Source organism: Cryptotermes secundus, unplaced genomic scaffold, assembly GCF_002891405.2.
Source record: "Cryptotermes secundus unplaced genomic scaffold, Csec_1.0 scaffold489, whole genome shotgun sequence".
In the NCBI taxonomy this organism is placed as follows: domain Eukaryota; kingdom Metazoa; phylum Arthropoda; class Insecta; order Blattodea; family Kalotermitidae; genus Cryptotermes; species Cryptotermes secundus.
Window position 1 is genome coordinate 144,787 of NW_019724745.1, and position 12,132 is coordinate 156,918.

Below are 12,132 nucleotides of genomic sequence, written 5' to 3' on the forward strand. Positions count from 1 at the left end.
GCTGATCAGCGATCAGTCCTGCTTGCGTAGGCTTCGAAAATCTGCCTTAATAGATTCGTGTCTGTCATTCTGACCCTTTTACAACCGGTCCCTTTAAAACTTCTTACATTTGATCTACAGTGTTTTGCGTGTGTGCTAATTTCCGTTAAAGTTGACACGTAAAATTTACTTTTTTTTTCAGTCAGTTGACAGATTTTTATGAAACCTAATATGCAACACATATATTTACAAGTTGTATGAGGGGTAGGTCTCCTCGGCCCTTGCACTGCGACCTACATTGGTCTATTGTGCTCTTTTTACAAGTATAAGTTTGATTCACTTGAATTCGTACTAAGAGCCACTTTACATAAGGACCTAAACCAACCACGTATGTGACCGCGCCATAGCTCAAGCGGTTATTCGCTGGCCTCCCACCTCGGCGGCCCGGGTTCGAGCCCGAGTCTGCTCAAGTGGTGGACAAAGTGGCGCTGGGCAGGTTTTCTCCGAGTACTTCGGATTCCCCTGGCAGTCTTCATTCCACCAAATTCTCCATCAACATAATCACCAGGGCCAGGTACACTAGACCATTCAGTGGCCGACGTGCCGAGTGGACCCAGCTCAGTAGTGGGTCTGGAACGGGGTCCATTCAGTCTCGTGAGGATAATTGAGGAACTGTTTCAAGGAAGTAGCGGCTCCGGTCTAGAAAACCGAGATTAACGGGCGTAGGGATCTGTTGCGCTGACCACGCGACACCCTCTATCCGCTAAATTTGGCACTAACTTCGCCGACAAGCGGCGGTCGCTCGGTCGGTATAGTTCCCTTGCGGACTAGTGGCCACGGAGTTTGTTGCTTTTTGTTGACCTTCAAGTATACTTACTCATATTTAAGTATTGCTTGTTTAACGACCCTGGCAGTAGTTCAGAATGTATGGCGTCGAATGGCAGGATGTGTAAGAGAGAGGTCTTCGCCTGTTTCAAGCCAGTGTCCCGACATTTGCATTGAGAGATTGAGGAAAATCTCTTTCAACATCAGTAACGATAGTGGATGTTACGGCCGAGAGTTTAACAAGCATTACCGATCCAGGCAACATGAGCATTAATCAGACATAATTTGTAACCACCGTCCCTTCCGAAATGGTTCCACTCCTTTAGAATTAACCGCAGCTTCTGTGAAGATGCATACAGAACCTACTCGAAAGAAAATAACCTGCTCCTTTTGGATTTCTAACTATTCTTTCCTCGGTGAAGACGTAGCGTATTGCTGGCAGCCAAGTTTTTGTTATCACTGTTGTTAATTGTCCGTGTTCCGCTAATCAGAGGACACTTGAGGGTCAGTGTCGCCCCTCTTCCAGGCCCAGGTCATTAGGAAGAAGTCTGGTTCTTATGAGGTGCTTTCCTGCACTCTAGACTACACATAGAGTATAAAGACGAAATAAAGCGCTTAATCTCCTCCTCCTCTCTCTGATAGTATTCTTCTTTTGCCCCTTTTCCACGTCTTTATCATCTCCGCTTTCTTATTATCCTAGGTCTGTAGCAACACTGCTTAATGAAATTCCATTCCCAAAACCTTCGAACAAGCTAAGAATATAATCCGTCAGTCATGTTGAGACAAGAGTGGAGCTAAATCCAGAAACACTAAAACCCTCATATAGCGGAATCACGAGGGACCTGATTATTTCTTCGTTTCGTGCACTTATCCGCTTATTACATGTGGTCCCTGCGTCTGGGTTCAAAACTTACGCAGTACATACCCTGCGTAAAGGCAGCATTGCATGTGGTCCCTGCGTCTGGGTTCAAAACTTACGCAGTACATACCCTGCGTAAAGGCAGCATTGCATGTGGTCCCTGCGTCTGGGTTCAAAACTTACGCAGTACATACCCTGTGCAGAGGCAGCATTGCATGTTAAATTCATGCTGCGTATAGGGTTTTGTTTTCTTTTCTTTTCCTTTGTTTGTTTGTTTGTTTGTTTGTTTGTTTGTTTGTTTGTTTGCTTGCTTGTTTGCTTGTTTCTCTCTCTCTCTATCTTTGTCCAACGGTCTGTTAAACTATACAGCACATACTTTGTTATCTGTCGGGCTCAATTCATACCGTTTGTAACAGGAATTTTAATTTTATAATAAATTTTAGGAAGCACAGGAAAGCAAAAACTTGTATGCGCAGAGAACGCTACGAGTAAACACTGAAGCTGCTTACCTTCCTTAGATTCTTTCCCCCCCCCGTTCCTGCTTCCGCATTAAACACTTTTCGTCCGGTAGGGATAACATTTACAGTGGACAGTTTTAACTTCGCCGATCCCAGTGGCCGCGCGGTTAAGGCATGAACTGTCTTCGCATGCTCAAACACTGGGGTCGTGGGTTCGAATTCCACTTGAGGCATGGATGTCTGTGTATGTTTATTCTTGTTTGTGTTGTTCTGTGTGTAGGTAGCGGCCTTGCGACGGGCTGATCCCCCGTCCAAGAAGTTCTACCTACTATGTAAAAAGATAAAAAAACTGAAAAGCAGACAAGGCCCAACAGAGGGCTGTACAGCCATATATATTTTTAACTTTAGTTTATAGGGACCAGAGGAATGTCCCAAATGCGACAGCTTTCCGTTTAACCCACCTTACGTTTCCTACAAATTAAATGTAAGCACACTTGACAATGGACGGTGTCCAACATGCTTTCCGTGCGATCAAGCAACCGTTAGAGAGTTAGAAAATAAATGGGTTCACTGAGTGCCGCAGTGCTGTCAGACTTTGCTGAGTTACCGCTTTTGTGTTTTCAGCGAGGTGTTAATGCAGGTCACACAACGGATGAAAGTGGTGAAGAGCATTTGGGGCGTTCCAAACGTTTAAATAATTAGGTGTAAATCTTCGTGTGTCCTCGGCACTTGGATTGTCTCGTTGCATGCGCACTGTGTCAGCGTGGAGGGAAAGTCAGGATGAGAAGGCAGTTAGCTGGATTGAGTGAAACTGATTCTGCCGCTTTGGGGGGCGGATGCCTGCTACTGACGTAGCCCGAGGTTGTAAAAAACCGGATAAAGGAATCAAAACAAAAAATTCTCACCGCATACGTAAAGTTTTAAGGCACGAAACACATGATTCGGTTACTGAAATAGTTTTCAGTCGTACATACCAATTTACCAGAAAATTTCTCTAACATTTTAGTTCGTCTGACGAAGGAACCTCAAGCTTTTATAAAACACGAAATTTATTTCTAGCATTTACAAATGACTGTCATCAAACCCTTACTGAACTGCAGTTTCTACCTTCATACATTGATTCACTCAGATCCATTTTAATAGCATACTCCCGTTCATGCCTATGTAGTTCTCAGATGATGTACATTCTATCGATGTTCTCCGGCAAGATTCTATATAATGTATCATTTCCCCGTGCGTGTAACATTTGATTCCCATCGCATCATCGTAAAAATGTCAGGAAAAGGATACACACTGCGAAGCTCCCCATTGTGTGCAAGGGCGATTCCGAAAGCAACTTCTGGTGAGTCGTTAACAAAACAAGCGATGATATATAAAAAAAATACGTACGTACTTAAACTGCTTCTCAACGCACTCACCGCCGAAATTAAGACACTTGTCATATCGGGGAATAAGTTTTTGTATGCCTGTGTCAAAGAAGTCGGTCGCCTGTGATCTCAGCCACGTTTTGATACCTTCCACCAACTCCTCATTATTGCTGAAGCGCCGTGATCCCAGCCGGTTCTTTGGGTAGGTAAAGAGGTGATAGTCGCTTGGAGCAAGATCAGGGCTGTAAGGAGGGTGGTCAAACAACTCCCAGCTGAAATGCTCCAGCAGTTATGGAGTGCGAGTGGCTGTATGCGGACGCGCGTTATCCTGGAGGAGCACTACACTGGATTTCAGCATTCCACGCCTGTTCTGAATGGCCTTACGCAGTTTCTTTAGTGTTTCAAAATACACTTCTGACGTTATTGTGTTCCTCGTTGCATGAATTCTACCACCAGCAATCATTTTCTGTCCCAGAAAACAGTTGCCATCAACTTTCTGGCAGAAATTTGTTTAAAGTTTTTCGGCTTGTTTGGTCGATATATATGCATCCACTGCTTTTACTGCTCTTTGGTTTCGGCATTCACAAATGAAACCCAATTTTAATCACATGTTATGCGTATGATGTGATTAGAAATTCTTCACTATCTTTGTGGTATCGCTCGAAAAACGTCAAAGCCAGTCATTCTCTGTTTTGTGCCCACTCGTGAGAATTTTTGGAACCCGTCTTGCGCAAAACTTGCGAGAGCCTAGCCTAACTGTGAAAATCTCATAGAAATTTGTGGAAATTCACACTGAAGTTCTGAAATTGTGAAGCGCCGTCTCTCACAAATTTTTTGATCAACGCTCTGAAGATCATCACTCGCTACAAATGGCCGACCGCTTCGCTCTTCATCGTGAACATTTGTTCGCCCATCTTTGAGCATTCTATACCGTTGCCTTACAGTTCCTTCAGCCATTACATATTTGCCGTAAACTGAGCATAATTCACAATTAATTTCCGCAGCACCCATGTTTCTAGCGTGAAGAAAGCGGATAACAGCGCTAACTTCGCAGCTGGCTGGATTATCAATTGCGGGACACGTCGTAACTCCCTCTGTAGAGACAAGAACAAACACTAGGTGACCAGTTATCTGATGGTTTACAAGGCCGTGAGTCATGTGCCGCTACTTCGCATGCGCGAGCTCTCCCTCGCTTCACATTAGTTGCCTAAAATAAACGGAGGTTACTTTCCGAATAACCCTCGTGCTTTTCTGTAATCCTTAGTGCATCTCCCTGTAGGCTCAAATGTTCTCAGTTATCCCGGGAGAGTCACTTGAAGGATTCTCTCGTGGTTGCTGGACGATATTTTAACATGAATCGCGTGAATGAATATCACAGAACAGCTCCGTTTCCTAGCTGCGGATCTTTTCTTCGAGTTTTAACCGGATCATTCTTGACTGAACACATGAAAGCAAAAAGACGCGTGAGTTTAGATCTGCATGCAGGCTGTGTGGTCATCTTCCCTTTCCTTGAGTCATTTTGATTTGAATTTGCGCGTTTGAAAGGCAGCAACTGACTAGCCAGTGGGTTTGACATCGTTGGAGGAGACTTTTATGCAGCACGTAATTGTCTAGGGAATGGCTCCCTCTCCCTCTCGTTCTCTTTATCACAGTTAAACATGTCCCCTACTTTTTTTTGACACTTTTTACATTCGTCGGATGGATGCTTCGGGCTAGGGTTTGCCGATAGCAGCCGAGTGTTGCCGAAGTCCACCGGCGAAGTGAGTCAGTGGGCCAGTCTGTTTGGTGCGCTAGTCGGCTCCTGGAAGCGTTGGGATGTAGTCGTAAGGTATTATAACTTCCACATTCACCTGTGACATGAATTTATTGATGACTGAAAAGCGTGTGCATTTAACTAACGTGTGAATATCGTGTGTCCGTGCGACTTGTGAGTGCGTGTGAATAAAGGTGACACCTTTTCCTGTAACTTTGAAATTGAAGTTTTGGGGTGTGATTTTGACTATGAATACGTGTAAAGTGTATTAACGAAATGCTGGAAGTTGACACGATGGAAACGGACAGCAGTTGCGTGCCCCTGGATTTGAGCGTGAGCTCCGCGGCGCGGGGCAAGTGTTCGTCACCACCCGCGCTGAGCCCTTGTCGCGACTACTGTACGGATTCGGAGGATTCGGACGGACAGTCGGGCCGCATGTCACCAGGTAGCAAGAACTGCAAGGCTTACAAGAAGTCCCTCATGAGGCGCTACCGTGAGTACCCTTTCTGCATGAAGCGAAATTCAGAACTGTTATCAGTATTTCTCTAACATTTCCATTGAGCATTTGTTGTATCTAGAAGGCAAGTTATGAATTACGAAATTCCGGTTGTAGGATTGTACAGCGTTTCGGAACAAGACAGTTGTTCAATTGCTTTTTTAAAATCCGTTATTATGCAAGGTTTTATCCTGTAAATGTGCGATGCGTGACTTATGATATTGCCTGTACTTTCCCTTTCCATTTGGTTGCCCACTGAAACGAAATGGCGGAGTTGCGAAATGCTCTGTGTGCAATTGAGATGGTACCGAGTTTGACCTGAACTTGAGCTGAATCGCGCTGCTGTTTGTGGAGGGAGCGCGATGGAGAGGGGGCGGGAAATGGGTGACCTGGTTTCTGTTGCTTCAGAGTGACAGAGAAAGTGAGCAGCGCCTGGGGTGCTGGAAGCAGGTAGAGCTGACAGGTAGGGTCCCAGTCAGGTAGTCTGGGACGGAAATAAGGGATGTTTAGGTTGTCGGTCTTGTCCCTGACCTATAAACATCCAAACAAAGAATACAAGGTTCTTTTGTTTCCTCCATGAAGGAGCAAGTGTTCACTTTCATTTTTATGGTGGGTTAGAAACTCGTAACATTTCCCTTTATTTTGTAATTGTCAATATTTATGGCCATTTCCGGGTATGAAATCATAAATCACTGAATTTTGGTGACCCAAATTTTAACTTCCGTTTCCAGAATATAAATAAACGGAAGGAGGAAAATGAGATTACTGTTTTGTCGTGGTTTCGGTCTCTCAGCGATCTCTCTAACTGGGTGAGGGTTAACATTCACTACCAGCAGCATTGAAAGTTTAGGGCAGCGTCTCTGTTCTCATTTTTTGGGAAATTGAAGATCAGAATTGGGCGGGGCATGTAACACAGATGGCGTGTGAGAAACACGTACAGTCCTAAAGTTTTGGTCGGGAAACCAGAAGGGAGAAAACCACTTGGGAGACGAAGGCGTGCGCTGGAAATTAATGAATTATTAAGACGTCTTAAAGGAAGGATGGGAGGGAATAAATTGGATTCATTTGGGTCAGGATAGAGTTCATTGTCGGGTTCTTGGGAACATCGGTGTGACTAGCTAAGTGACTGTCAGCTTCTCAAGAAGGATTCTGTCCCATGGAGATGGGAACATGAGGCTGATCTGTAAAAGTTAAGAACGCAGAAGCAAGTACTAACGAAAGCCATTTATTTTTACAAACTCCAGACTAAATGCATTTTGACGAAGAGCAAGGAAGAGCCGAGCGCTGGCCCGAGTTTCCAGTTTGAATTTACGGACCCCTTGAGTTGTATAACGAGAAGATTGTGCCGAGCGGTTCGAGTGGGACGGTTAATATCCGGCGACCCCCCCCCCCGCACTCCTCCCCTCCCGCGGCCATTAGACGGTTTCCTGAGGTGTTACGTTAGCGGCCCACCGTGAAGTTGTGAACTGAACTTGTTGCTGACCCTGACGCACCTTGCAGGGTCACGTGATGCACTGGCTGAAAATAGTTGAGGGCAGCGTCCCGTCGCATCGATTCTGGCCTTGAGATTCCGCGAAGCGCGCAGACGCGATTTCATATGGTAATGGAAATTGATTTTAACTCTGTGCTGCCTCCATGAACATTATTTTACTTGTGCAGAAATTCGTGTGTCATTTTAAATGCATAAGTGTGGGTGGTGGGGGGTGTTCGGCCCCCGTGTCATCACTGCCGTAAAGTGAACAAGGATGGTGCGTCTTGCCCCGAGCCTTTAGTAGCAGAAAGAGGAAAATTAATGAGAAAGTAGCTTTTAGTTGTATGGACGCTTATCTTGTACTTGAAACCGGTTGAATCGGTAGGCGAAATTTTGTGGCTGTCATCACCATCGTCCTCCACATCGTCGTCATGACAACCGTCTTTATTGTTAAATCGATTGTTTTGGAATTAATCGACGTCCGAGTTTATTGAAACCACTGCATTTCGGACGTTAGTTCTTTTCTCAGTATGGTATGAACAGAATGGGAAGAAGACAACCTGCCTGCGCCCCTCTGTAGAGCTGCTCTCAAACTGTGGACCGTGGTTCATGGCTTGGGAGCAACTTTACAGAGGGGCCTCAATAGGATACGTGTTCTTTCTCGTTATGTTCACCTGAAGACGGAAAGAGAAGCTATTTCCGAAACGCAGTGTTTTTAATAAATTCGGACGATGGACAAGAGCCTAAAAAATATTAGTTTTGGGGATTGTGGCACACCATCCTCGGAAAACTTTAAACGTAGGTAGTTGTCATTCTGTTCCTGAAGCTCAGGAATGTTTGTGTAACTAACTAAAACTAACTTCGTGGAGCTGAGCCCTTCTTGAGAAGCAGTCAGTTGTGCAGCTACTCAAGAACTCCCCAGCATTTTATGGAACCCGAAGGTTCATTACCGTGCTCACAAGAGCCCTCCACTGGTCCCTATCCTGAGCCAGATCGATCCAGTCCATGCCACGTCATCCTGCCTCTCTAAGATCCCTTTTAATGTTGTCTACTCACCTACGTCTTGGTCTTCCTAGTGAACTTTTGCCTTCCGGCTTTCTCACCAATGTCCTATATGCATTCCACTTCTCCCTCATTCGTGCTACATGCCTTCTCATCCTCCTTGACTTGATCAATCTAATTATACTTGGAGAAGAGTACAAGATATGAAGCTCCTCATTATGCAGTTTTCTCAAACCTCCTGTCACTTCATCCCTCATCGGTAGGAATGTTTGTGTACATTTCCTTAATTGCTTGCTACTTGAGCTGCCCCCCCTCCCCGTGATTAATTTTAGGCAGAAGAACCTTCGGTTCTGTTGTTTAATGCAGCTGTAATGAAAATGTTTTTATGGACACGAAGTAGGCAAGAATTGGGCCGCTACAGAAAGAACTTACAGCTCGATCAACCTGAAAGACCAAAAATCGACATATTTGGATTTAAAACTGAGACTTAAGCTCTTCATCAGAGTAGGAGATTTAAATATTAACTCTTTATTTTCAGTTTCTGAGTAGAACTGAGTCTGGGTGCCCCGAATGCTGATGGAACTTCAAATTAGTCAGGGGGTTCCCAGACCATTTTTGTTGGGCCAGGACATCCCACTGCGTGGATTTTCTTTTGTGGGCCACTGGCATATTAAACGGAATATTTCAATATTTTTTTTGTGATGGGATCAGAGTGAAATTTAGTAAACAGTCACACCCTCCCATGGAATTTAAAATGAGAATAATATAAATATTTTTGCCTTGCGGGGCACGTGATTTTTTTGTGCACAAGTAAAAATATTTTCTCGTTAGACCCCACGTTACAGCATTCTGTATGGACATGCATTAGACCGCTGTACTGAACATTTGAACAGACGGAACGGAGGTGTTTACTGCTCGTCACAGATTCGTTTTGCTTTAGCACGATAAACCTTAATAAATGAGTAATTCACACAATGTTAGGAGCCATAATTTCGCCTTCTAATCCTAGAATGTGTGATGGCTTAATTTCGTATACTTCCTGTTACCTCACTATTTTAGGACGCGGCATACTTGCTGAAATAAGCCTTCAGAAACTATGAACATACCTGCTTTGGCGTAGAAATGAAAATACCCACGTACAGATGTATAGTTTCATGTCGTCAGTCCCCGTTTTCCGCTGAACTGACACTTAGGCCCATAACTAAGACAAACATCTGAACATACCGTAATCCTTTCGCACCCACGATGTTTAGATGAGGTAAATTCTTGTGGACGTGAACAGAAGTCTTGGCAGTTCTGGAGGCGATGTGAAACAGTTGGCCTAACTTGCTTTTATTGTCTTAAAGTAATTTTACTTCATTTTCTTGTCTTCTCACCTTAGTCCTCTTCGTGTTCTTTTTTCGTATTTTCTTCCTCTAGTCTTGCACTATCTACTTCATCTTTTTCCTCTTATATTTTTATTTTTTCATTCTGTTTTCCTCATTCTCCTTCTTCATCTACTTCATCTTTTTTCTGCACTATTTTTGTTTTTAATTCTCCGTACTTTTTCATCCTCGTATACTCTTTCTCGTTCTTCTTCCCCAGTGATCCAGTGCGCATTTGGTGACAGGCCTAACTGAAATCACCTCGTCACTGGGCCACCGTGCCTCCCTTGTCCGGCAAAAGTACGTGGTAGAGTCAGTAAACAGGCCACAGATGGATATAAAACGTAAAACATGTGATATTCGAACCTGGGGAAAACATTCATTTCTCGACATATACTCCACCAACACTGATACACTTGTCCCATCGCTTTACCAGTGTATCGAAACCCGCAGCATAGAATCTTTTGACTGTTGTCTCAGCCACTTCCTCGTCTCCGTTTCAGCATCTTCGTTATCAGCGAAACGTTTGCCACGTTTCTTGACCCAGTTGTGAGCCACCTTACGCAACAAACACTTCCCACCATAAACAGGAAACACCTCTTTATGCATGTCCTTTGCAGTGAGTTCTTTTGCCCATAAAATAGGCACAACAGAGCCTGTTTTTCGGTGGTACACCCCTCAAGCACGGTCGCCATTTTGACTACTGAAACCAGCCTCTGAACATGTGCATGCGCGTCTGCTACCTAGTGATACACATAGAAAACCTGTTTCATCCATTACAGCTGTTTTACTTCCATTTGTGACCTGTTTACTGACTCCCTCGTACTATGAGGATGCCATTAATGCTTTACAGATATCGAAGAGAGAGAAGCACTCCTCCCTGAGGTGGTGAGGTACATAACATCATTACATATAAGAAACCTATATTGCATTTAGGAAGAAACTTACCTAAGATTTCGTTTGGGGTTGAACGGTCGTTATCATTAGGGTTTTACAGCTGTGATGTTCGTTCGTTCCGTCCGTACTGTGTTCCAGAAGATAAACCCTTTTTCTAAACGCCTCTGTGCTACATTTATTATTATTATCATTATCATCATCATCATCATCATCATCATCATAATGTTTGAGTGAGTGCGAGGGAGAGATAGACCATGGTCATACTGAGGAGTAAATATATTGCAGCTGTGCTGCACTCTGCGATTTTCATCTGTTTGTGTCTGTAATCATCGCTTTTCGTTCTCGCGTAAATCCGTAGATTACGAGAGCGCGTCTGTAGCCTGGGACTTGCGGTGGGAATAAGTCCATCTTTCTCACAGACCCTGGCGTATGTCTTCCCTAGCGTAAGAAAGGGCTGATTAGCTGAATATTGAGAGAGTTTTAGAACGATTAATCACTTCTGTGTTGTACGTGTATTGTGTCCTGTAGAACTGAACCCTGGTTATGACTAAGCCATGGTCTTTATATAGGCCTACTCCATCACAGTTGGGGTGGCTATGACTCAACGTGCCAGGGGCAGGGAAGTCCGGTCCAAGCAAAATCATTGTTGCTATGGTAACTGATGCTGAGTCCTGTATGAAATTAGTCAGTATAGAAATTGGTATATAGGCCGCTCTTACGCGGGGATCTGTAGGCGTGCGGTGCGAACGGAATGCAAAGTGTTCATACCGTAGAACGTAACAGTGGCGGGGAAGAACCACGCTGTCTTTATTTAGAGGGTTCAGCGATTTGATGTTGTTACTTTGGCCAGATAATTAGACAGCCCCTCTTTGTTGAGTGCACTCCGCAAGTCCGCACAATCGGTAGCGCTTCTGACTTGTTTTCGATAGGTGCCTGGTTCGAAACTCGCCCAGGACACCAGTTATCCTGAGTGAAGTTGGTTATTGTTTTCCTCAGTTTATTCCAACAAGTGATATAATCAGTTTAACGTGGGAAGTGTTTTGTTTTCACAACTTGACATATAAATATGAAATGGATTCATGTTAGTAATGTTTTATATTTATTTGGTTACAAGTTTTATAGCCAAGAGCACTGCTTCAAAGGATACGCTTGTAATTAGAGGCTGAGAAATAGTTTGCTTGTTTGAAGAGAGATGTACTCAGCCGCTCTATGAGATATTTACTTTGAAATATCGTAATTATTATATATGTGTTTTGAGTTCATAAAACCAAATTGTGTGACAGGGATCAACAACTTTCATTATTCGTGGCACGAATGACAAATAATGAAAAATCATGTGACGATAAAACATTTTGAACTTTTAAAATAACAGTTGGCCCCAGTGCGCCTGTGCTGACCCTATTTGTGATAATGATTAGGAAATCGCGTTTGTTTTCCTCGTTTTAAATAAAATCATCCTTATCATCGTCGCCTACAGGGATTCGATCCAAGATACTCCATATTCGAAGTTTATACTTCAGAATTTGCCTTGTTTGTCAGTTCTGCCCATTCTTCCTAGAATTTATTTCGTATACGGAAGTGACGACATTCTTTCCATATGTCTTGACACGATGTTTTATTTGGGCCTAATCGTCTAGTTGTATAGCTAGCGACAGTGAAAA

General features: G+C 43.8%; 1 protein-coding gene across 1 annotated transcript in view; it reads left to right on the forward strand.

Annotated features, from left to right (window-relative positions):
- Positions 1 to 5,282: 5,282 nt before the first annotated feature.
- Positions 5,283 to 12,132, forward strand: part of LOC111862868 (ecdysone-induced protein 74EF) — an 88,848-nt gene continuing 81,998 nt past the window's right edge. Inside the window, exon 1 of the mRNA XM_023848635.2 lies at positions 5,283 to 5,734. Coding sequence (XP_023704403.1) covers positions 5,518 to 5,734 — 217 coding nt within the window. The 5' untranslated portion in view covers positions 5,283 to 5,517. The remainder of the gene's footprint in view (positions 5,735 to 12,132) is intronic.